The sequence below is a fragment of the Cetorhinus maximus genome, chromosome 3, assembly GCF_964194155.1.
Source record: "Cetorhinus maximus chromosome 3, sCetMax3.hap1.1, whole genome shotgun sequence".
In the NCBI taxonomy this organism is placed as follows: domain Eukaryota; kingdom Metazoa; phylum Chordata; class Chondrichthyes; order Lamniformes; family Cetorhinidae; genus Cetorhinus; species Cetorhinus maximus.
In genome coordinates, this window is record NC_135881.1 from 67,743,145 (window position 1) to 67,770,030 (window position 26,886).

The 26,886-nt window shown below is 41.0% G+C and overlaps 2 protein-coding genes across 3 annotated transcripts in view; both read left to right on the plus strand.

Moving 5' to 3' along the window:
* The window catches only part of ift57 (intraflagellar transport 57 homolog (Chlamydomonas)), a 34,252-nt gene extending 22,136 nt beyond the window's left edge, over nt 1-12,116 (plus strand). The window contains exons 5-11 of the mRNA XM_078538506.1: nt 2,185-2,259; nt 5,103-5,225; nt 8,092-8,163; nt 9,914-10,045; nt 10,132-10,194; nt 10,960-11,026; nt 11,665-12,116. Coding sequence (XP_078394632.1) covers nt 2,185-2,259; nt 5,103-5,225; nt 8,092-8,163; nt 9,914-10,045; nt 10,132-10,194; nt 10,960-11,026; nt 11,665-11,843 — 711 coding nt within the window. The 3' untranslated portion in view covers nt 11,844-12,116. The remainder of the gene's footprint in view (nt 1-2,184; nt 2,260-5,102; nt 5,226-8,091; nt 8,164-9,913; nt 10,046-10,131; nt 10,195-10,959; nt 11,027-11,664) is intronic.
* Nucleotides 12,117-13,710: 1,594 nt separating this feature from the next.
* Nucleotides 13,711-26,886, plus strand: part of LOC144678700 (zona pellucida-binding protein 2-like) — a 95,683-nt gene continuing 82,507 nt past the window's right edge. For both annotated transcript variants that reach the window (XM_078538503.1, XM_078538505.1), the window contains exon 1: nt 13,711-14,266. In XM_078538503.1, coding sequence (XP_078394629.1) covers nt 14,119-14,266 — 148 coding nt within the window. In that variant the 5' untranslated portion in view covers nt 13,711-14,118. The remainder of the gene's footprint in view (nt 14,267-26,886) is intronic.

Genomic DNA, 26,886 nt, shown 5'->3' on the forward strand with positions numbered 1-26,886 from the left:
TGTACTCGACCACAATCTGTAACCTCATGACCCAGCATAACCCCCAACCTACCATTACCACCAAGCCAGGGGATCAACCCTGGTTCAATGAAGGGTGCAGGACGCCATGTCAGGAGCAGCTCCAGGCATACCTAAAAATGAGGTGTCAACTTGACGAAGCTACAACACAGGACTGCTTGCATGCCAAACAGCGGAATCAGCACGCAATAGACAGAGCTAAGGAATCCCACAAACAAGAGATCAGATCTAAGCTCTGCAGTCCTGCACATCTATTCGTGAATGGTGGTGGACAGTTACACAACTCACTGGAGGAGAAGGCTCCACAAATATCCTCATCCTTATTGATCGGGGAGCCCAGCACATTGGTGCAAAAGATAAGGCTTAAACGTTTGCAAAAATCTTCAGCCAGAAGTGCCGAGTGGATGATCCATCTCGGCCTCCTCACAGATGCCAGTCTTCAGCCAATTCGATTCACTCCACGTGATATTAAGAAACAACTGAAGGCACTGGATATTGCAAAGACTATGGGCCCTGACAATATTCCGGGAATAGTCCTGGAGACTTATGTCCAGAACTAGCTGCACCCTTAGCAAAGCTGTTTCAGTACAGCTACAAGACTGGCATCTACCTGACAATGTGGAAAAATGCCCATGTATGTTCTGTGCACAAAAAACAGGACAAATCCAACCTAGCCAATTAATGCTCCATCAGCCTACTCTCGATCATAAGTAAAGTGATGGAAGGGGTCACCAACAGTACTATCAAGCAGCACTTGCTTAGCAATAACCTGTTCACTGACACTCAGTTTGGGTTCCGACGGAGCCACTGAACTCCTGAAGTCATTACAGCCTTGGTTCAGAAATGGACAAAAGAGCTGAACTCCTGAGGGTGAGGTGAGAGTGACCGCTCTTGACATCAAGGCAGCGTTTCACTGAGTGTGGCATCAAGAAGTACTAGCAAAACTGAGGTCAATGGCAATCAGGGGCATAACTCTCCACTGGTTGGAGTCATACCCAGCACAAAGGAAGATGGTTATGGTTGTTGGAGGCCAATCATCTCAGTTCCAGGACATCACTGCAGAAGTTCCTCAGGTTAGTGTCCTAGGCCCAACCATCTTCAGCTGCTTCATCAGTGACCTTTCTTCCATCATAAGGTCAGAAGTGGGGCTGTTCGCTGATGATTGCACAATGTTCAGCATCGTTCACCACTCCTCAGAGACTGAAGCAGTCCATGTCCAAATGCAGCAAGACCTGGACAATATCCAGGCTTGGGCTGACAAGTGGCAAGTAACATTCATGCCACAAGTACCAGGCAATGAGCATCTCCAACAAGAGAGAATCTAACCATTTCCCCTTGACATTCAACGGCATTACCATCGCTGAAATCCCATTATCATCATCCTGGGGTTACCATTGACAAGAAACTGGACTGGACTAGCTATATAAATACTGTGGTCACAGGTTAGAGGCTAGGAATCCTGTGGCGAGTAACTCACCTCCAGATTCCCCAAAGCCTGTCCACCATCTACAAGGCACAAGTCAGGAGTGTGATGGAATACTCTCTACTTGCCTGGATGAGTACAGCTCCAACAACATTCAAGAAGCTTGACACCATCCAGGACAAAGCAGCCTGCTAGTTTGGCACCCCATCCACAAAACTTCACTCCCTCCGCCACTGGCGCACAGTGACATCAGTGTGTACCATCTACAAGATGCACTGCAGAAACTCACCAAGCTTCCTCAGGCTGCACCTTCCAAACTCACGACCACTGATATCTAGAAGGACAAGGGCAGCAGATGGATAGGAACTCCACCATCTGGAAGTTCCCCTCCAAGCCACTCACCATCCTGACTTGGAAGTATATTGCTTGTTCCTTCACTATCACTGGGTCAAAATCCTGGAACTCCCTCCCTAACAGCACAGTGGGTGCACCTACACCACAGGGACTGCAGCAGTTCAGGAAGGCAGCTCACCACCACCTTCTCAAGGGCAATTAAGGATGAACAATAATTGCTGGCCTAGCCAGCAACGCCCATATCCCATGAATGAATTTTAAAAAGTGTCTGAAATAGTGTACTACATAAAATTCCATAATACGATGAGAATAAAAATTGTTCAGTAATTTTTGATAATGTTGAAAGTCCATTTTATTGATTTAATGATTTCTCTGAAACTGGTTTTCAGGAGGAAGCAGAGGATTTTGAAGAAGGGGAGCCTTTCCTGGATCTGGACATTTTGAAATCTCAGGGGCCAAAAATGGTGAGCTTTCCTCAATGAAATATTTGTTTCTTCAATGGATAGCGTCCCTAGCTTTACTGTCAAACCATTTATAGTAAGTCCTTACTAAAAGTTTTAGTTGCGTTCCTGAAAAGTGCAACTTTAAGTGAAACAACTTCAAAGTGAATCAGATTTTCCCATACAAACCAATTTAATAGCTGTAGTCCAGTTCCATAGGAGCTTTTTCTCTGTGGAAAAGAAACATTATATCCTGTAAGTTGAAAACATTGCTAAATTCCCTAAATAAGTGAAATAACTTGTATATTTTTAAGTTTAATTTATTTAAAGTAAATATGCTAATTCTTTTTACTTACCTTTACTTTTAATTCGGCTTTTTTTTCAAAGATTTTAACAAATTTATTAAGACTAACTGAGGAAAATATCAAGATAGATTTTTAAAAGTTTTGCTGTTCTTTATCATTTACAGAATTAATTCTTGATATTGCATTGAGATTTTAGTTGTTTAAAATTATAATAGTTCTGGTTTTATCATATTTGGCTCACTGCCTCTCCTGCTTGTCAATGATACTGTTTGTTGGTTCTCCAGCTTGCTGCCTTTTCCACTCCCTAACCCTCCCAGTCACCATTGATCCTGCTCACTGATTCTACAGCTCGCCACACATCCTGCCCTCTGATCCTCCCCCTTGTTGACCCTCCGGCTCGCCACGCATTCTGCTCCCTGACCCTCCATCTTTGCTAGCCTTCCCTTTTGCTGAACCTCCTGCTCCCCGCCTCTCCCGCTCGCTGCTTATCTTTCCCAAACCTTTGCTGTGAGTGAGGGCTCTGGAGATGTCTAGTCAGGCTGGAAGAGCAACTTCAACATGCTGGAGGTAAACCACAAGTGAGAGGTAGGGTTGGCTGCAGCCAGGAGTGTCAGGAAGCGGGAAAGGCCACTAGTTAGAGGATCAGCGAGGAGAAGGGTTGGCATAGACAGGGAGGGTCTGGAAGCAGGAGAGGCTGTTCCAAAATGGTGCCAATCGGGTCACATGAAGCTACATCAGACCCAGCACAAAATGACTTTAAAACGAAATTCCCAATGTTAAACACAAGTACAGGTCATGTTCACTGACTGACTGACATTAAAGTAGAACAACTTAAATTGGAGCAATTTAAAATGGGGTCTTACAGTATACCATTTGTGTTCCCTGCCTTCGATATGTCCTCTGAAAGTTGTGAATGTAAATCCCTTGATGGCTTATTTTACTAAGTAGAAGTGCACCACCATGTTATGGGTTGTCATGTTCTGTGTAATGTTCCTAGCCAACCCCAAAGAAGCAAATTTATCATGCACTGTAGACTAAGTCATATAAATTCTGCCACCTGGACCTTTGGAATTATTGGTTGCACTTTTTAGATACTACATTGCTTTAGGCGTAACAGAGAAAGCTAAGATAGCCTGAATTCAAATTGTAATGTTGCTTTGAAATTGTATTTTTATTTTTCATGGTTGTTTTTCTATATTTTTTTAAATGATCTTGCCTCAGGTTGGCAACTTTAACCCTTGAAAACACTTTTAATCTTGATATTCAAGGCAGAGATAGACAGATTTTTAATCAGTAGGGGAATCAAGGGTTATGGGGAAAGGCAGGATAGTGGAGTTGAGGATTATCAGATCAGCCATGATCTCATTGAATGGTGGAGCAGATTCTGTGGGCCGAATGGCCTACTTTGCTCCTACGTCTTATGGTCTTTCAACAACCTTATTGGGTTATCTGCCTAGTTATGAATGGATAGATTCTTGCAAAAAAGAGAACTTTAACACCATTTAGGTAAATTAAATTTTGAGATGTTCCCATAAACATTAATTTTAGAAATTGAGCAATTTATGTTTTGTTTTATGGTTTTTTTCTGTTGTGCATTTTCATTTGAACAGTGAGTAATGCTACTGTCATTAATGGAATGAACTGAGCAGTGTAAAGGAAAGAATTGTAACTCGTGTTGGAACCCCTAAGCTCCCGAGTAATTCAAAAAAAGGTGCAAGGCTTGAACATGTTCCTTTTGTTTGTATAGAATGGTCCCCTGCTTATGAATGTTGCTTCTAGCAAGTGTAAATGAGCCACGTTACAAGCTCGACTCACGATCTTAAATTGTTGTTAGTGTAGCTATTAGTGCACTTGGGATTATTCAGCATGTGCTGCCCAATCGCAGAATCACCTGTAACAGTAAACAGGGAGCGTATAGTTTGCCGTGGCTTTCTCCACAGCAGTGCTTTGACCAATGAGAATTGACTTGCCAACCAATCAGCACCCTTTTTATCCTGTACTATAAGTTGTTTTGGTCATTTGAAATTTGGCATTCTTGCATTCATCCACATGAGATGGGACATGTTTTTATATTTATGAAAAAAAATTTATTTAATTACTAAAAGCTTTATGAAACCTCATCCTACTCATGGATGAGGTTTCCTAAAAAACGCGAAGGCCGCTTGGCCTTTTCGCCTGCCTGCCAAGTTTAAGGTTGGACGAGCAGCGTTTACAATTACCTTAATCAGTTCCTTAATGGCCTCAAAAGGCCGTTTATATATCAACGGGTGCGCAGCCGACTCCGGCACACGTCCACCGAACGAAACATCATGGGACTGCTCGATGACATCCGGACACACACCCAATGTCATTGCGCATCATTTTACACGTCGGCATGTTGGGCCTGCCCCCGCATGCCAACTGAAAAATCCTGCCCATAGAGAGGAAGCAAAGATCAAACCAATTGTCACTTTGGACTGTTCTCTTAGGTCTTCTGTAGAAAATCATATTAATGCTCTAGGGTCAGGAAAGAGAAAAATAATTTTATTGTTGCATTTACTAAAGTATGCACTTAATGTTTAGGAGGGAGTGGAGTCCACAAAACCAGAAGAGATTTTAGAATCAACAACAGATGCTGCTGAATGGAATCTAGAAGTGGAACGAGTTCTCCCACAACTTAAAGTTACCATTCGAACTGACAACAAGGTATGCTATTTAAATTCAGTTGTGAAAGCAACCTCTGAGATCATAAAAACAAAAAATTGCGGATGCTGGAAATCCAAAACAAAAACAAAAATACCTAGAAAAACTCAGCAGGTCTGACAGCATCTGCGGTTTATACAGTTAACGTTTCGAGTCCGTATGACTCTTCACCAGAACTAAGGAAAAATGGAAAAGAAGTGAAATATAAGCTGGTTTAAGGAGGGGTGGGATAGGTAGAGCTGGATAGAGGGCCAGTGATAGATGGAGATTGCCAAAAGATGTCATAGACAAAAGGACAAAGAGGTGTTGACGGTGGTGATATTAGCTAAGAAATGTGCTAATGGTGACATTAAGGGTAGAAAGCAGGACAAGCAAGGTACAGATAGCCCTGGTGGGGTGGGGGGGAAGGGATCGAAATAGGCTAAAAGGTAGAGATAAAACAATGGATGGAAATACATTTAAAAATAATGGAAATAGGTGGGAAAAGAAAAATATATATAAATTATTGGAAAAAGGGGGATCGGAAAGGGGGTGGGGATGGAGGAGAGAGTTCATGATCTAAAGTTGTTGAACTCAATATTCAGTCCGGAAGGCTGTAAAGTGCCTAGTCGGAAGATGAGGTGCTGTTCCTCCAGTTTGCATTGAGCTTCACTGGAACATTGCAGCAGGCCAAGGACGGGCATGAGAGCAGGGTGGTGTGTTGAAATGGCAAGCAACAGGGAGGTCTGGGTCATGCTTACGGAGATCATAAGTTGGGCTTATCATTAGCTACCAGGGCTTCCAGTTTTTGGAATTTCTCCATTTTGTATGTTTAACTAATGAAATATTCAGAATGTGATCCAATGTGCACCACAAAAATGATCTGTAAATGTAATCAAAGGCACTGGTTAGAACTTCAATATTTTATTACTTTTCTGTGCATCTGATAATCACAGTATTTGTGAACACTTTTTAGAAATGACGTGTTATAATTTTAATATGGTTTTTAGGATTTAACGATAGTATAAAGATATATGAACTAACGATTGATGAAGTACTTTGTAGAAAGAAAGTCTTGCATCTTATTTGGCGCCTGAGTGCATTACAGCCAATGATGCACTTTTGAAGTGTAGTCACTGTTGTAATGTAAGAAATGTGACATCCAATTTGTGAACACCAATCTCCCACAAACAGCAATTTGCTAATGATTATTGAATCGTTTTTTGTGATGTTGATTGAGGCATAAATATTGACCAGGACTGCGGGGATACCTCCTCTGCAAAGTAAATATATCCATCACAAGCTTTAATTTCTTAATATTTCTCTTTTATACTTACTGTCCATTTGTGTGGCAAATTGTTTTGCTGTCTTTCCTCAGATATAAATCTCCACGTGAATAATATTGTAAAATATTATTTCTGTGAAATCTTGAACATTTAAACTTTTAAATATCAATAATGCACACTGAGAACCAACTGCTTAAACATTTTTACAAACTCTCTCAAATGAGTTTGATTTTTATCTTGTTTCATTGTTATCTTCTTCTGCAAACAAGGATAGACTTTGCCAGTGAGAGAATTTGAAGATGTATAATCAAGATGATTCAAAATATGCAAATCTTAATGTTGGGATAAAAAGAAAGACTTGTAATTATTTAGTACCTCTCTCAGCTTCAGGTCATCCCAAAACACTTTAAGTAGTTCTGAAGTCCAGTCACCATTGTAATGTAGGGAAATTGGCAATCACCTTGTGCACAGAAAGTTCTCACAAACAGCAATGAAATAAGTGAGCAGATAATCTGTTTTGGGTGTTGTCGACGGATAAATATTGGCCTGAACAATGGGAGAACTGCTCTGCCCTTCAGATAATGCCACAGAATTGTTTATGTCCACCCGAGAGGACAGGAAGGGTTTAACATCTTATGGGAAAGATGACACCTCCAACAGTGCAGCACTCCCTTAGTACTGCACTGAAGCGCCAGCTTTGTGTTAAACTTGGAGTGGGACTTGAACTCTCAAACTTCTACTTGGGCGAGAGTGCTGCTACTTGGACATTCTCAGGATTGAGCTCAGAGCCTACACAAAGATCCTATATTCCATAGATGCCTCAGAGTTTTGCATCCCATGACTCCGAAACTATGGACAGTTTTTCTTCCTGAAGCCTCTCTAGGTAGCTTTCCATTCCTCTTGCTCCCTGTTGCTACGTGAATAATTTCCTCACTAACACTTTCTAACTCCCCCGGTACATGTAGCTGAGCTGACACTGAGGAGTGAAAAAGCGTATGATATAGAAGTGACATTGAGAGAAGTTGGGTCAGAGGAACATAACCATTTAGTTAACTGTTTGAATATGTCAGCACCAAGTAAGTGCACTTTTCCCTATATACAACTTTAGTAAAAGTGGAAATAATAAATGGTGAGAATATATTACAAATTTTACAAGCAGTTTCAAATGTTTCTAAAAGCTATGGTTTCACTATGATAAAAATAAACTAAAATCTATTTCAACAAATTTCGGTTTCCACTGGAAATGTTAATGCAATAATAAGATATCTGGATGTTAGACTATTGAGTGATCAATGAATTTTATATTTTGATAATTCACCTGTTCTTTGCCAATGTAAGAAAACAAATGAAAAATGAATTCATGCAATGTGTAAAAGATAGAAAACATGCTGAAGATAAGTTTAAGACAATAATTAAATCTGGGTTCTGTTGCTGTTTGTAACTTACTTGAGAATCACTTTTTTTTTGTCAGAACCTCTTAACTGAATTTTTGTGTACTTTCAGTTCGCTGCTAGCCATCCGTTATTTTTCTATAAATAGTACAAATAGTGTCTTAGAGATGTTTACTTTTATATGTAATAATATAAACGACTTTGCTTTAACAGGATTGGAGAATTCATGTTGACCAAATGCACCAGCATAAAGAGGGAATTGAAATGTCTCTGAAAGAGACAAAGGTACCACTTTATTCCAACTCAAACATGTCTTCATTCATAACCCTTAACTCACAAAGATTAAATAAGGTTGCAGGCTCAAGTTAAGGATCTAAAACATTGTATAGCTCAATGCTAGGTGACAGTTACTCAGTTGGAGAACATTGTGTTCCTGTGGTTAAACTTTTCCAATGCTAAACTAGATGTACAATTAAAGCAGACAAAGAGAATAATATTAGGAACTATGACTACGCAACAAATGGCAACCAATCCTGTCAAATGTATGGTTTCCTAATACTGGCATCAGATTGCAGCATAGAACCTTCTTGAGAAAATCAATGCAATGTCACATCTTCAATTTTTCAATAATATACAGGAAGCGCCTCGCACCAACTCATCAGCAGACCAATCTGGCCAATGTGACAATCTGTCTCCATAGAGAATGTTGCCTCATTATATTGAACAGAATGTGGACGAGCTGAGTCTCTTTAAGAAACCCCTCATTTATCAATCAGCCTGATTAAAGATTGCCTGGCTACAGGTTGTCACAGCACCTTTAGCGCAAGCTCAATCATTTTAGCTGTGGGATGGTAGGATATATGGCAAATGAACATACATGAGGACTGTTGAAACAGCCATACAGGTAGCTCCTGTTGAGGATGCCACACATCTGCTGAATAGTTGTTTATTTTGTGCTGGTCTACCAGGAGGATTTTCCAGATGCCACATGGCTGATTCAAAGCTAATTCTGTGGTTAAAGCATGTCTGGTACCTATCCAAACCCCTTGACACTTTGACTTGTAGTTTATCTCCTACATTATACTTTGTATTTTCCAATTTTATTGCACCACTTGAGCATTCACAAATAATGTGGAATCAAGACATTTACCCTATGTGTTGACCACTTGCATTTTTGTTTTTCCTCAGTCCTTATAAATTTAATGTTGCTACTTATGATACTGTGGTACAACGTTTTGAGCTTCATTTTTTGAGGTATAGCATCATCAGAGTCTCTTAGTTGAATTTATGTCTCTTTTAGCTTGCTGTTAGTCATCCATTATTTTTCTATAAATAATGCATTTAAAATGATTACTTCCTGGTGATAAATTCCTCATTGTTTTAGGCAAGCTAGTCTGGCAGAAATGTGCTTGGACTTGGCGAACTTAGTCAGTAGGTAAAAGATATTGGAAGTAATAAGAAACAACTTATATTAATTAGCACCACAATCTCAATGTTCTAAAACATTTTACAACAGGTCACTATTGTTATGCTGGCAAATGCAACAGGCCACTTTGGCACAGCAAACAAAGCTGACTGAAGCGCTGTAAAATGGAAATCTATTTAATCATTTTCTTCCTGTTTTATTTTTGTGAAAGTTTGCTGGATTTTTAAAATCTTATTCTTTTTTCCTCTCCTAAAAGACTGATTTGTACTGGTGTACATTTCCATGCAAGCTTGTATATTTTGTCCATTTATTAAAGCTACTTGAGTTCTTGAAAATAATGTTTTCTCAAACTTTACACAAAATGAAATAAAACTTACTTTTTTCCCCAAATCAAATAAGTTAACTGAATTAAATGAACTAAACAGAATACTCATTGGAGAGCGGTTTTACACAAAAGCACTTGTGTTGCAGCCACCTAATTAGTGATTTATTTGGTCAAGATGTGCATCCTTTCAAATTATTTTGCTTACTGGTAATGCACTTGCTTTGTATTTAAGATTTCTTTATTTCTAGCTGATTCATGTTCATCGAATTCTTCTTTTTTGACAGAGTTACTTGGATAAGCTTCAAGATGAGATTAGTCGAACACTAGAAAAGGTCAGCAGCAGAGAGAAATATGTCAACAACCAGTTGGAGAATTTGATTCAGGATTTCCGTGCTGCTCAGGCCCAGCTGAATGAGGTAATCTCCAATGTTCTCTTTAATGTGCCAGTTCTTGACCTTGATTCTTCATAAATGTTTTGTAAATCAGTTTACTTTTCTTGTAGGCCAAAGACCGATACCAGCAAGGAAGTGGGGGCGTAACAGAACGGACTAGACTCCTGTCTGAGGTAGAACTACTATCAATTGAAAAATTGTTTTCAAGTTTATATTTTGATCTAAAGATTATTTTCCTTTAGGAAACCGATTCCTAATGGCTTTCGTTTATTTAAAATTTTGGTCCCCTTCCCTCAGTAAGAAAACGCACTATGTTATATGTGCATTTCAGACCAGGTGCTAATTTTAATCCGTAATCTGTCCTAAAATAGTTGATCTCAACAACCAACTGTGTGTGCATCAAAGGTTTGTCTCAGTGGCCTTAGCTAATGCAGAAAAAAATCAGATAGGACTTTGAACTACTGATCATGACCTAGGCCATGATTTTCCCACCCTGCCCACGTCCTGGTTCGCCCAGTCCTGCTATGGCTGGCCTGCCACACTCTCTGTGGCGGGTCCCGCCATGGTGGGGCCAGAAAATCCTAGCCCTAGTGTGACCTGTTGGAAAATGCATATATATGTAGCTGTGCAGTGACAACAGGATTCTGTTTGGCGGTGTTACCCCTTGTGGAGAAATAGTTGATAGCTTTTCACTTTGTTGCTCATGCTTGAAGAATGGGTGTTTTGATGATTATATGAAAAATGTATGAAAGGATGTCTTAAGGAGAAGAAGGTAGTAAAAGTAGAGAATTTAAAAATTGAGGGTTTTCAATCCCTCCAGGCCAACTAGCTTTTTTTATTACTCCTTTTGATTTTGAAAACTAGTTTATATCATTTCAATTATTAAAAATCATTCTACAGGTATATTTTTCAATATTTTGTGTGTGTAATCTTTTAAGATAAGTGAAGAGTTGGAAAAGGTTAAACAAGATATGGAAGAAAAGGGAAGCAGCATGACTGATGGAGGTGAGTAAATGGCAGAAAGATAATCTTTTCAAATTATACCATAAATCTTGGTAACTCTCAATGATCACCAAAGGGAGAGGCGAGAATTTGTTCCTGTCGGAGGGCTGTTAGGGCATGGAATATTTAGCTGAAGCAGTGGTGAAAGCAAATTTCACTATCTTTAAAAGGAGTAGAAGATAGTTATGTGAAAAAGAATAAAAAAGGTATAGGATATGGCAGATTGAATGGATAGCTTTTTCAAAGAGTTGACACATTTCCTGCAAGCAATATTCGAGAAATTTCTCTTGATTTTTCCTCAAGAGCATGAACCAAGGAAACTTCAGGATAGCAATCTTCAGTGTTCAACCCTGACCAATTTGCCTTCTGTAGTCTCATTATCATCTTCAGATGCTCTTTTGAGTATTTTTCCCTTCTGTGGGGATTCTTCCAAGCTCATATTGACCAACCTACCCTCTTGTTTATTACTCATGAAGGTTTAAGGCAGTTTTATATTAACATTTAGTCTGTGGAACATTTATTTGAATGTACACATGAAATTTATGGCAACATAGTGGTGAAACACTGAAGATTATATACTTGCATAAAGTTATAAGCCAAATGGAATGACTCTGTACATTAATTGTCACTATTATTTTCAGCTCCATTAGTGAAAATCAAACAAGCATTGACTAAACTGAAACAAGAGACAACTCAGATGGATATTCGAATTGGAGTTGTGGAGCATACCTTGCTACAGGCCAAGCTCAAAGAGAAATCAAACATGACCAGAGACATGCATGCTACCAATATTCCTGAAACCACAATAGGTGGTTATTGACATTATATGTTTGTGTCCAAATTATATATACTTGATCTGCTAGTTCCCTATTGGAAGATTACTGAATTCTTGTGATCTAAATGAGGAATCAAAATTAACATTTAAGAAAAGTTTGGATTCTTGGAGCAAGTTCAGCTGCAGCAAATCAGTAATTGGATCATTTTCTATGAGTTATTACAGTAAACATTGGCACACGTTTATGGTAAAAAAAATGGATGAGAAACTGATTTAAAGTAGTGTCAGTGCTGCTTTCATTAAAATATAGTGCCTTACTATATAAAAGCATTGCGCTGCAGCACTTATGATAATCTTGTGCTTAATAATGAGTGGGTGTTAGGGCAAATATGTTTTTAAACACTCATTTTCCATTGTTATTGACAATGTAACCGATATTTCTTTTAAGTTGGAAATAGTAAATTATTTTTTAACATTTTGCAATAAAATGTTACAACTGTTAGAAATGCTTATACCTCAAATTTCTTCAATACATGAGTTATAGTATATGCCTTGAATAAAAATCTGTTTAATTTCTAATCACATGTAGCAGCACATTACCAGCAGCCATTAAGAAGCAAGTCTTAAATATAGTATTTAATGCAAATAGGTTGATACTGCATAAAATTTAATACCTTTGAGTTACAAGTAATGCAGTTTCTAGATTTATTGGCATTTATTGGTCTAGATTTACTCTAATCTTTATAAGCCCCTTGGTTTTTTTTTCTAAACACTCCCAGGGATTGAATGTTCTCTAATACATGAATATCATTTATATTTATTTTAACACTACCTTTATGAACTGGTCCCATAAAATGTTCTAAAATACAGTAAATTGTGCAATTCATAAAAGTGTGCTGACATTGTGTATAGTTTAACTCTTTCTTGCATGCAGTGCAGATATTTTGTGAGCCTTTTATAAATGTGCATTTGCACATTGTAACTTTATTTTATCAGTAAATTTTTGTCTAGTTAAACCAGTTCTACATCTGTTCTACTTTTTTTATAAAAGTGCATTAATATCTTACAAATCAACCACACAAAACAAACCTTATTAAAGTTTAAAAACAAAAAGCTACTGCGGATGCTGGAAATCCAAAACAAAAACAGAATTAAAGTTTATTTCACTTGTGAAGGAGACCTGCGTAACTCTATCATAACTTCACTCAAGTTACTCAATTGCCTTCATGTGTGGAATTAACTCATTTTTTGTAAGTTGCCTTGCTTCTATTCTTTGTACCTCTGGATATCCCTCACACTTGCCTGCATGTATTGCAATGTATCTCTCATGTTGTACAAGTAATTGTATTTTTATGAGTCATCACTGCTCGATAGTATGTTTGCTTTCTGAGGTTTAACAGCTTTGATTCAGACAATTTGTAGAGGAATAATGACCTGACTACTCCGTGTTGTATAGGCTGCCATACAATATTGAATAAGCCATTGTCATCAAATTCAACATGTTGTATAATTTTATATATTTGTGCTAAGTAGTAAGAAATTAATTTCCTCTGCAACCTGTTGAATAGGCTCTGTGTTCCACTGCTTTGACGGTGCTGATGAACACTGAAGTTGCCAGTGGTGACTTATAAAATGGATTTTTTATTCCCATTTGGGGGCTACCTTGTTTGTATAAATATTATCTCCTTGTAAAGTAATGTATAATTCCTCATTTCAAATTCTGCCTTTGGAATTACTGCATTACCTGCTTCTACAACGATTACACTTATAAATGCAATTAGGGTGAAATAATATCGATTGTGTTGTATTTCGTTACCCCACCCAACAACCACACAACCATGACTAAGTGCAACAACATCCAATCTATTGTTCCTTCCGAAATGACCATGGAACCTCATTAGCAATTATGTAAAGGTGAAAGAAAAGAACTGATTGGAGCAAAACATTTGCAGCCAAAGCGGATCACGTAGATTTTAGGTATTTAATTGAGGAAGCGTAGCCATTTGGTACACTGTATGATTGTGTAACTGGAACGAAATTGTAGAACATAGCAAATCCGTAAGAGATGTCAGTCATAAAAATATACCAATTGCCATGATGTACTTACTCCTACACTCCTCCCAATGTTTTCGCACCCTAACGGGAGAACAAAGTGTGACTGGCCGTGATAATGCCGTCCGAATTCTCATAAGGCGTTGCTAAGACACCGAACCACCCGGCGTTCCAGCCTGAGGAATGTTATTTTTTGAGGAGCAGCAGCTGCTGAAAATGAAGCGAGACCAGGGCAAGGCGGGATGAAGCAACAGGTCCACCACGAAAAATGTGGAAGCCGCTCAAATTTATAACAAACCTTCACTTTACAAAGTCACATAACGTAACCAGTCAAAAAGTTTTCAAATATATAATAGTGGTTGTGATAACAGTTGCGGCGCTCGCATATGTGTCCCTCCTCTCTTCGCAAGTATCAGGTATGTAAATTGTCAGCGTTTTCATATTAACCTTTCAGCATTGTACTACTGTGCCGACATATCCCTCCCAGATTTGGGACAGCAAGTGTTGAAAAGGGTAAAATGCATGAATTAGAAAGCGGGAGGAGACTCATGCAGGGAGCTTAAACACCAACATAAACCTGCTGAATATATCCAGCATTTTCTGTTTTTATTTCATATTTCCAGCATCCGTAATATTTTCCCATAAAGCTGGTGGGTTTTACGTGCAGTAAAGTTCTATGTAATTCTATGAAGAAAGTTATATAAAGCTGTGAGAGTAACTTGTGAAACAGTTATCTGAAATAACGTATATAGAGGCATAACTACCAAAGCTGATTAAATTATTAGGCACCAACTCCTGTTTGAAAAACCTTCATCAAAATTAAATTTTAACTATTTCTGAAAAAGAATTGGAAAACATTGTGCCTAGAGGTACCAAGCACCTGAACAAATTACATTTTTGCGGAAGGAAACAAATTTTAAAACGTATTTGAAGCCAATTATTATCACTGCCAGTGAGGGAGTTCCAGTGTTTTGACCCAGCAATGATGAAGGAACTCAATATATTTCCAAGTCAGGATGGTGTCTGAATTGGAGGGGAACTTGCACATGGTGGTCTCCCCATGTGCCAGCTTGCCTTATTCATCTAGGTGATAGAGTTTGCAGGTTTGGAAAGTGACATTGGTAAGTTGCTACTGCTCATTTTGTACATGGTACACACTGCTGCTGCTGTGCACCAATAGTGGAGGGAGTGAATGTTTAAGGTGGATGCTGTATAAAACAAGCAGGATGCTTTGTCCTGGATGGTGTTGAGCTTGTTCAGTGTTATTGGAGATGTGCCTTTCCAGCAAAGTGGAGAGCACTCCATCATGTTCTTGACTTGTGCCTTGTATATGATGAATCAGTTTTGGGAGTCAGGAGGTGTGTTACACACTGCAGAATACCCAGCCTCTGACCTGCTCTTCTAGCCAGAGTATTTATGTGGCTGGTTCAGTTAAGTTTCTGATCAATGGTGATCCCCAGGATGTTGATGGTGTGCGTTCTGTGTGCACATGCATCAGCATCTTTCTGTCACATGAAAGTCCTCATCCGAGTCCTTTGCAGCAGAATTTGTTTGCGACCTCGCACTCTGGTGAGCTGGCACCAGTGCTCTCCTTGTCTCCTTCCCTGGTTGCACACCACTCGTGCCCCATGTCTCACCACATGCAGATCTGTCCTCTAAGCTACTCTCTGAAGTATGAGCTGGTGGCTGCAAATGACAAAGTGATGGTGCTTCTTCTTTGTCAGTCTCTTTTTCTTCTTCCATATCTTGTTCTTGTGTATCTAAAAGAAGGAGGGCACAGGGATTGGATTACGTGAGGGAAGGGCCTGGCAATCAAGAGGTGGATGTTTAAACCATCTGTAGCTTAAATCTTCATACCTTAAAAGCAGAGTTAGTGGATGTCTACTTGGAGATGTGGGCTACCCACTGAAGATGTCGCTGATGACATCTAAGCCCAAAGTGATGCCTAGGAGAGATATCAAAGCCATCTGACCACCAGAGCTGTCATCAAACAAGCAATCAGAATGTCCGCTTTATTCAGTATGCAGTAGCTCAGATATCTAGAATGACAGTGGTGTAATGCGCTTTGCAAAATATAGCACAGCAGCGCACACTGGAGCTTCAGGAAGAAGATGATGCTGAGTGCACTGCCTCCTTGGAAAAGGAGAAGAATGTGACGTGCGGAAGGTGCCAACAGCTGCACTCATAGCTGTCTGGGGTGGCCTGATTCTACCAGAATGCAGTTGAAGTAGTACAGCCTGGCAGCCAAATTCTGTACCCACTTGGTTCCCCCAACCTCTAACATAAGACAGACCGAGATTCAACAATTGATACTTTTCACAGACGACTATTGCTCATCTTTAGCTCTTGTCCTGCCATCCTTCATGAGACAGAAGGCAATTAGCCAGTCAGCAGGCAAAAATGGGCAATAGGAAAAATGGAGCAAACAAATAATTTTAATCATACATTAAAAATTAAACAGAAAATAACAATTGCCGTTAAACTCCCAAGTGCATACCTGTGTTGAATTACATTCCTAAGTCCTCATTTTTCTATCACTTCTATATGCTGCAACTCCTTTGGATTCAGCAGAGCTACAAGCAAGCTGCTTGTATCCCTGCTCTGACTGTTTAGATGCTCTTGGCCAAAGTTGGCCAGGATTTGAAGTCTGTGAGGGGCGCTGCCAAAGATTGCCCTACCTGCACCTGTGCAGGGGCCAACTCGGTCATCAGGACAGAAAGCACCACGTGAGACATTAACTGGGGGGAGTGATGGGGGGAATGCTATGATGCAAAGTGGAAGAGTCCCCACTTCGATGTACGCTTTCTCCAACTTTCCCCTTTTGGCCTACATGGTTCCTGCTAGCAATGAGTCGGAGAGAACTTGGCTGCACGTCAGTGAGGTATTGAACCAGCATGTACTTACTTGACTGCCATGTCTGATACTCCATGCAGATGGTCATTCTTTTCATGAATTTAAACATCAGAGCACATCATGGCACTCAAGTTGGAGACGGACTCCTTATATTTCTCTCTAATCACAAACATTGCAGCTAGAAAGGCTGACAGGACCTGACACATTTTCTGCTACTGTTCTAGAATTATTTTGTACATAGAGGGCTCCCAAGGCTCAGTATCTGCACCCAACTGAGCAGAACTTGGAACATTCTATGCTGTCTGACAGACACTCTCTGCTGCTGTCTCTGTCATCTGCTCTTGCTCACTTGCAATATGTAAGATACCATGTCATTGGGGCGCCACTGAGGTTTGTGCATCTGAGCTGGTGGCAGGTCTGCTTGAATCCTGTGACAGTGCTTCATCAGAGTGAGTGACCTTCTCTGAGGAGTCTTTGTCTTTCTCCTGCGCTATGTCCTGCTTGACACTCAATGGGCCTCTGGGAAATAAAAGACATGAATTAGAACTGTCAAGTGCTAAATCATCAGTGTGCACATGATCATATTTTTCTGACCGCTGGCACCAAGTCAACATGAGTGAGTGTTGCATGTCATGTGGAATGATTTACAGCTGTATGATATTTAATTCTATCGTCCTGTAGCTGGGAGACCCCCAACTCTCCAACTCTGATGGCCAGGCTTGCCAAAACTTGGCTTATTGCCAGCGCTTCCTCTTCCACAGGTGTTAGCATGGAAATGGCTGAAGGGCCATCTATGGTTCCCAGCCTCTCTCTGTGTTCTTCTGCAAAGAGGGAATTAAAAAACCTATGAGTGAGAGTAATGGAGTGTGTTGAGAGGATGAAGGGGCATCCTTTATGGAGGGTCACTGTGAGCAATAGAAATGAGAAGAAAACTGGCGGGAGAGAACCGGCCTGTGGTTGGAGGAGCAGCTCCTTGCAGAATCTTTATTTGAACTTACCCATAGTTTGAACTTTGAATCTGCAGACTGGTTAGAGAGGCATGGTGGGACGGATAGTGGCCCGCAGGTAAAGTCCAACATGCCTCAGGTGTGCTTGGACACTAGAATTATGACCAAGATGTGTGGGAACAAATGTAGACTGCACAGATTAGATTGGTTGAATCAATGCCTAATTTGTTGTTCCTTATAACAGTGTAAGTTCTTTAATTAAATCAAGTTATATATTTGCTTACTACCACCCGCTTGGGTGGTCTTCCGGCGATGGTGTAGGTCCGGTGTAGTTGTCGCTTCCTGCTTGTCTGCAGACCCGATGTCGTCTTGTTTTTTCCATAGTTGCTTGTGCGGACGCCAGCTTATATAGGGTCGTTGTTGCATTATCACATCATTGCCTTCGACCTTGCTTTTTTGCCATCTCAGCGGTTTCTTGTTTTTTAAATGTCTACATGTGGGCAGGGCCTTCTTAAGATCACAGTAACACAATCAATTGTCACAGAACCCAGTAATACAATTAATTGTTGTCTGATCCAGTAACACAATTAATTGTCCCAGGACTCAGTAACACAATGAACTGCCTGCTATTGTTTGACCAGGCCCAGCAATTTACCAATGCCCATCTGTTTGCGTATCAAAGTCCCACCTGCAGTCTGCTGAGGCCAGCTGATTTATGATCAGTTTTCCTGCTTTAAATAGTTGAGCTGAAATAGACTGATGTGAGTCATCATTACTCCCTCTCACGCTAATTAGTTGGGAAACCTGGAAGTCAGATGCAAAAACATTGGCTTCAATAAAAACCCACTGACGAATGCACTGCCAAAACTTCCAAGTTCCCCACATACTGCTGGGCTGCCTCATTGCCAGTAGGTAAATAAGTTAAAATTCAGTTCTATGTTTGATGTGTATATGAATTCCTGAGACAGGCATCTTATTTTTGGTCTTTGAAGAAACTTTAATACTCAGTTCATTAGTAGGTTAGCCACCTACATCACAGTTCTTTTTTAAATCTTGTCTTAAAGATACTTTGCTTTAAAGATTGAAAATCTAAATGTATCTGGTTTCCAAATCCTTCTTATGACAAAATGACCAAAAAATCCTAAAACATGAAGCCCTCTTTCTATCATTGTACTTCTAGTTCTGTATGGACTTCTCCTTTTTGGTCATAAGCAGTTATAAGAAGAAGAGTAATGAAGCACATATCAGAAATCCAGGCATTCATGTTTACCAACCATAAATTAAACTGGTTGAAAAATTGTGATGCACCTGATTTCTAATATGTGCTGCTGCTCACTGAAAGTGCAAACGTACAGGAGGCCAACAGAAAAGGGCAGCGATGGTGACACTTGAGAAGCAGTCACTGCCCCTACCCCACACATTCGAAAATCTTAAGGGCACGCAGACAGACCAACGTTGGATGATGTCCTTATCCACGGGTCCACAAGGGAAGAGCATGACCACAAGGTTCGGGAAGTTCATATGAATGAGGACATTTGAACATACATATGAACATACAAATTAGGAGCAGGAGTAGGTCACTCAGCCCTTCGGACCTGATCCGCCATTCAATGACATCATGGCTGATCTGATTGTAACCTCAACCCCCACCTACCCCTAATAACCTTTCACCCCCTTGCTTATCAAGAATCTATCTACCTTTCCCTTAAAAAATTCAAAGACTCTGCTTCGACCACCTTTTGAGGAAAAGAGTTCCAAAGACTCACAACCCTCTGAGAGAAAAGATTTCTCCTCATCTCTGTCCTATTTTTAAACAGTGACCCTAGTACTAGATTCTCCCAGAAGAGGAAACATTCTCTCCACATTGACCATGTCAAGACCCCTCAGGATTTTATATGTTTCAATCAAGTCACCTCATATTCTTCTAAACTCCAGCAGATACAAGCCTAGCCTGTCCAACCTTTCCACATAAAACAACTCGTCCAATCCAGGTATTAGTTCAGTAAACCTTTTCTGAATTGTTTCCAACTCATTTACATCCTTGTTAGCTAGCCAATCTTCTATCCATTCCAACATGTTACCTCCTACACAATAAGGTTTTACTTTTTGCAGAAAGCTTTGATGTGGCACTTTATCCACTGCCTTCTGGAAATCTAAATACAGTACAACCCCTTTATCCACAGCATATGTAACTTCTTCAAAGAACTCCAATAAGTTGTTTAAACACGTTTTCCCTTTCACAAAACCATGTTGACTCTACCTGATTACCATTAATTTTTCTAAGTGCCCTGCTACATCTTTAATAACAGCTTCAAAGATTGTCTCTATGACAGATGTTAAGCTAACTGGCCTGTAGTTTCCCTCTTTCTGTCTCCCTCCCTTTTTGAATAAAGGAGTTACATTCGCTATTTTCCAATCTAATGAAACTTTCCTTGAATCAAGGAAATTATCGAAAGATAAAACCAATGCATCAACTATCTTACCAGCCACTTCTTTTAAGACCCTAGGATGAAATCCATCAGGACCTGGGGACCTGTCAGCCTGCAGCTCCAACAATTTTCACAGTACCACTTCCCTGGTGATTGTAATTTTCCCAAGTTCCTCCCTTCCTTCCTTTTCATGATTTACAGCTATATCTGGGATGTTACTCGTGAAGACTGATGCAAAATACCTGTTCAATTCATTTGCCATCTCCTTATTTTCCATTATTAATTCCCTTTCTATAGAAGCAATGCTCACTCTTACCATCTGTCTTTATATTTCTAGCTGGCTTTCTCTCTCATTCTATTTTTTCCTTCCTTATCAGTCTTTTGGTCATTCTATGCTGTTTAAGTTTAAAATACTAGTCTTGGACCCACTGTTCTCGCCCTCAAACTGATTCCAAAATTCAGTCATATTATGATCACGGCTACCTAGGGATGTCTTCACTATGAGGTCATTAATTAATCCTATCTCGTTGCTCAATACCAGGTCTAGTATAGCCTGCTCTCTGATTGTTGCCAAAATGTGCTGTTCTAACAAACTATTGCGAAAACATTCTATGAATACCTCATCTAAGCTACCTTTGCCAATCTGACTTTCCCAACCTATAAAATTCCCCATGATTATCACCATACCTTTCTGACAAGCTTCCATTATTTCTTCCTTTATACCAAGCCCTAGTGTATGGTTACTGTTAGGGGGGCCTGTACACCACTCCCACAAGTGACTTCTTGCCTTTATCATTTCTCATCTCTACCCAAACCATTTCTAGATCCTGGTTTCCTAAACTTACGTCATCCCACTTTAATGTGCTAATACCATCATTAATTAACCTTTTCTTAGATTTCTGTCCTTCCTAAATGTCACCTACCATTCAATATTCAGGTCCCAATCTATGTCTCGGTAATGGCTATCAGATCATACTTATTTATTTCTAACTGTGCTCTCAGTTCATCTGTTTTGTTTTGAATGCTACGTGCATTCAGATACAGAGCCTTTAGTTTTGTCCTTTTATTATTTTTGTAACCTCGAGCCTCATCTGCTGATTTATTCTTAGATTTGTACTCCCTGTCCCTTCCTGTCATAGTCTGTTTATCATTTCCCATATTAATATCTTTCTCTCTTGTTTTTTCCCTACTCTCTGATTTACCACATCTTCCCAAATTTGATCCCTTGCCCCCACTATTTAATTTAAAAGCCTCCCTACTTCCCTAGTTATGCAGCTCACCAGAGCACTAGTCCCAGTACAGCCCCCACTTTTCCCAGTATTGGTGCCAGTGACCCACAAACCGGAACCCATACACACTAGTCTTCGAGCCATTTATTAATCTCTCTATGTACCCTGTGCCATTTTGCACATCAGCTAATAAAGGTTCTGCTTTTTAATTTAGTGCCTAGCACCTCGTACTCTATATGCAGAACCTCTTTCCTAATTCTACCTATGTCTTTGGTACCTAGATGAACATAACTGGATCCTCCCCCTTCCACCTCAAGTTCCTCCCCAGCCCTGAGCAGATGTTCTAAATCCTGGCTCTGGATTGGCAACACAGTTGTCTGGACGCTCGCTCTTTGCTGCAGAGAACGGTGTCAATCTCCCTCACTATATTGTCCCCTACTACCACTACATTCCATTTTGCTCCCCCCACTTGAATGGCTTCCTGACTATGGTGCCATGGTTAGTTTGCTCATTCACCCTGTAGCCCCTACTTTCATCCAAACAAGCTGAGAGAACTACACACCTATTAGACAATTGCAGAGGCTGACACTCCTGAACTCTTACCCTCTGGGTCCCCTTACCTACCTCACTTACAGTCACACCCTCCTGTCCCTGACCACTGATCAAATCAGAAGACCCTCTCCTAACGGTTGGGACTGCCTCCTGGTACAAAGCATCCAAGTAACATCCCCCTCCCTGATGTGTCGCAGTGTTAGCAGCTCAGCCTCCAGCTCAATAACTCTGAGCCAAAGCTGCTCAGACTGCAGACGTGTTTGCCCTGAATCACACTGGCATTCAGGAGTTCCCACTTGCTGCAGCCTTGACACATCACCTGTCTGTCATTGTTAATATGTTTTAATTAATTACTTAATTATATTATTCACTTATTTATTTTCCTTGTTTATATATTTTATTAATTTTAGCACCAGTTCGTATACTTTTTTAAACCTTGGGATTGGAACAGACCTTAACCAGTTACCAGATACTCATCAAACAGCTAGCTCCTTTCCCTGTAGTGTAGTAAGAACCAATTCCTACAGGGTGATAAAGGGACAAAAAGCAAAAGGAAAGGAACACCACCTTTCCCTCCTCACTGAACCCTCCCACTCATCAAACTCCCAGGTATGCACTCAGTTCCAAAGCTGCACTCATTTACCCTCGTTTACTTGTTTATATTGTGTGTTTACCCTGCCCAAGGCCAGAAGAAAGCAAGAAACTTGGTCTACTTACACAGTACTTTCTAATTAGAGGCTATACTAGATGTTTCAAGAACAAGATTAACACTTAACTCCTCCATTCACCAAACTCCCAGGTATGCACTCAATTCCAAAGCTGCATTTGTTTGCCTTAGCTGCACTAAAGAACCTGAATTTACAGTAAACTGAATTGGAGTTGGAGAAACCAGATTCAACCAGTGAGCTAATTAACTCTGACATGTCCTCCTTCTTCCCTAACCGAGGTTTTCCATCCACGGTCGTTGACAGGGCCCTCAACCGTGTCCGGCCCATATCCCGCGCATCCTCCCTCACGCCTTCTCCTCCTTCCCAGAAACGTGATAGGGTCCCCCTTGTCCTCACTTATCACCCCACCAGCCTCCGCATTCAAAGGATCATCCTCTGCCATTTCCGCCAACTCCAGCATGATACCACCACCAAACACATCTTCCCTTCACCCCCCCCGACGGCATTCCGTAGGGATCGTTCCCTCCGGGACACCCTGGTCCACTCCTCCATCACCCCCTACTCCTCAACCCCTACTTATGGCACCTCCCCATGCCCACACAGAAGATGCAACACCTGCCCCTTCACTTCCTCTCCCCTCACCGTCCAAGGGCCCAAACACTCCTTTCAAGTGAAGCAGCATTTCACTTGCATTTCCCCTAACTTAGTCTACTGCATTCGTTGCTCCCAATGCGGTCTCCTCTACATTGGAGAGACCAAACACAAACTGGGCGACCGTTTTGCAGAACACCTGCGGTCTGTCCGCAAGAAAGACCCAAACCTCCCTGTCGCTTGCCATTTTAACACTCCACCCTGTTCTCTTGCCCACATGTCTGTCCTTGGCTTGCTGCATTGTTCCAGTGAAGCCCAACGCAAACTGGAGGAACAGCACCTCATCTTCCGACTAGGCACTTTACAGCCTTCCGGGCTGAATATTGAATTCAACAACTTTAGATCTTAAACTCCCCCTCCCCCCATCCCCACCCCGTTTCTCCCCCCCCACCCCCCCCCACTTTTTTTTTCAATAATTTATATAGATTCTTCTTTCCCCACCTATTTCCATTATTTTTAAATCTAAAACTAAAACCTTGTTAGCCTTTCCACCCCACCCCCACTAGAGCTGTACTTTGAATATCCTGTCCTCCATTCTTAATTAGCACTTTTCTCAGACAAAACACCTCTTTGACCCTTTTGTCTGTGACATCTTTTGATTAACTGCTCATCTCCACAATCACCACACCCTCAATGTGTCTCTCTCTCCCCCCCGCCCCCCCACCCCTCCCCCCCCCCCCCCACCACCTTAAACCAATTTATATTTCTCCCTTCTTCTAACTATGCTTCAGTTCTGCCGAAGGGCCATGAAGGCTCGAAACGTTAACTGATTTCTTCTCCGCCGATGCTGCCAGACCTGCTGAGTTTTTCCAGGTAATTCTGTTTTCGTTTTGGATTTCCAGCATCCGCAGTAGCTTTTAGCTTTTTGTTTTTAGCTAATTAACTACTCAGCTCTCTCAGCAGGTTGTGTTTACCCTGCCTAAGGCTGGAAGAAAGTAAGAAATTTAGCCTACTTACACAGTACTTTCCAATTACTGCAGATTACAGACTAGAATAGATTTTTCAAGAACAAGATTAACACTTTAAACTCCCCCAGTCACCAAACTCCTAGGTATGCGCTCATTTTCAAAGCTACACTCGTTTACCTTAGCTGCACTAAAGAATCCTGAATTTATAGTAAACTAAACTACAGCTAGAAAAAACAGATTTAAGCAGTTAATTAACTACTCAGTTCTCTAAGCAGAGTGTGTTTACATACAATTTAGGAGCAGGAGTAGGCCACTCGGCACCTTGAGCCTGCTCCACCATTCAATAAAATCATGGCTGATCTAATTATAACCTCAACCCCACATTCCTGCCTGCCCCCGATAACCTTTCACCCTCTTGTTAATCAAGAATCTATCTAGCTCTGCCTTAAAAATATTCACAGACTCTGCTTCCACCACCTTTTGAGGAAGAGAGTTCCAAAGACTCACAACCCTCTGAGAGAAAAAATTCTCCTAATCTCCATCTTAAATGAATGACCCTTATTTTTAAACAGTGACCCCCAGTTCTAGGTTCTCCCACAAGAGGAAATATCCTCTCCACATCCATCCTGTCAATACTCCTCAGGATCTTAAAGGTTTCAATCAAGTCACCTCTTACTTTTCTAAATTCCAGTGGATACAAGCCTAACCTGTACAACCTTTCCACATAAGACATCCCACCCATTCCTGATATTAGGCTAGTAAACCTTCTCTGAACTGCTTTTAATGCATTTACATCTTTCCTTAAATAAGGTGACCAGTACAGGGCATTGAACAAAGAATGCCTTTCAATGGATTAAAGACAGGCTAGTCTTTTCAGATGTGCCGGCACATTATGATCCAACATTTCCCAAAGTACTGGCTGCTCATGCATCCTCAACTGGCCTTGGTGCCATTCTCATCCAACTCCAGAAAAATGGTGACAGGAAGCTTCCAGAGCGTTAACAAAAACAGAATGATGCTACGTCACTATTGAAAAGGAAGCACGGGCAGTCACATGGGTCATTGAGAGGTTCTCTGACTACCTGATGGGCTTACCCTGCCACACAGAGACTGATCACAAACCCCTCATTATCCTGTTGAATTCCACAGAGATCATTAAAATTTCCCCACGCATTCAATTGTTTCGCCTTCACTTGATAAGTTATCAATACACATCTGCCTACGTTCCAGGAAAGTCACAAAGCACGGCTGATGCTCCCTCCAGAGCCACAATGAACCAAGCTCTTGCCCTCGACTTCACACTTGTTTCAGAAATGGAAGCATTCTTTTCAACAAGAATTAACTTATTGCTGATATCCACCACAAAGTTCCAAGATGTCCGAAGAGCACAAAAAGAGGATGTAGAATGTGCTCAAATGCGAGACTTCTGTTTGAAAAGTTGGCCTAAATATAGTCCTGCAGACCAACTCCTCCGTAAATACCACAAGCAACACAAGCACGTAACTTTAGTGGATGACCTTTTAGTCCTTGAATACCGCCTGGTTATTCCTAAGTCCATGCGAGAGGAAATTCTTCACAGACTCAATGAAGGTCATCTAGGAACTGCAAAGTGCAAAACATGCACACTGCAATCTGTGAGCTGGCCGGGCATTACACCGGTTGTCCAAGATGTCGTTCTGTCCTGCCACACCTGCAGAATTAACAGCCAGACACCCATGGAACCCATGGTGCCAACTCGCTTCCCAGACCGACCTTGGCAGAAACTGGGGTTCGACCTCTTTGGTTACCGGGCAAGGCATACCTCATTGCCGTAGGTTACTACTCAAGATGGCAGGAAATACTCAGACTCCACACCACTATAGCTGAGTCGGTGATCAGGGCGCTTTACAACATCTTCTGTACACAAGGCTTTCCTGATGAAATCATCTCAGATAACGGTCCACAATTTGCTAAAGATCACTACAGGAAATTTACTGCCAACAATAGGATCGCCCATGTCACCAGTTCCCCTCTCCATCCACAAGCTAACAGGGAAGTTGATCAAGCGGTCAGGACCATCAATATCCTGATGCCTAAGAATTCTAGCTGGCAATCAGCCCTGTTGCATTACCAAGCTACGCCTCTAACCAATGGACTCTGTCAAGCTGAATTGTTCATGGGTCGACCTCTAGAGATGCAAGTTCCTCTACTGCCAAGGAATCTCCAACTTAATGTTACCCCTGCTGACCACAAGAGGGTGAGAAACAGGGGACAGGTCTCTGTGAGAAACAACACCTGAATCTTCGGCTTGGTGAGCAGGGGCGGGGCCCACTCACCGAGGTATAAAATGATGCGGGGTGACGTTGGGCGTGCGTCCCGACGTCACCCCGCGTCATTTAGATTTTCAGTTCAGAACTGCCAAAGGCCTTTTATGGCCATTTAAAAAGGCAATTAAGCAATTACCTGAGCTGCCCGTCCAACCTTAAGGTTGGTGGGCAGGTGAAAAGCCCAGGCGGCCTTCGCATTTTTCATGGAACCTCATTCATGGATGGGATGAGGTTTCATGAATGATTTTAAATTTTCACACAAATTTTTATTAAAATTAATGCACATGTCCCAGCTCATGTGGCAGTTTCACATGAGGGAACATGTCATAAAAATTATTTCTCCACTTCATTAACCTTTTAAAACTTCAAACTTATCTCTGTGCCTCAGGGAGATTTCTGCGCTCTTTCGCGCGCATGCATGGAAGAGTGCACTCCCAACTCAGGCAACCCCTCCCCCCGCCCGCACATGGAGCGCACAGCCCTAATTGGCCCA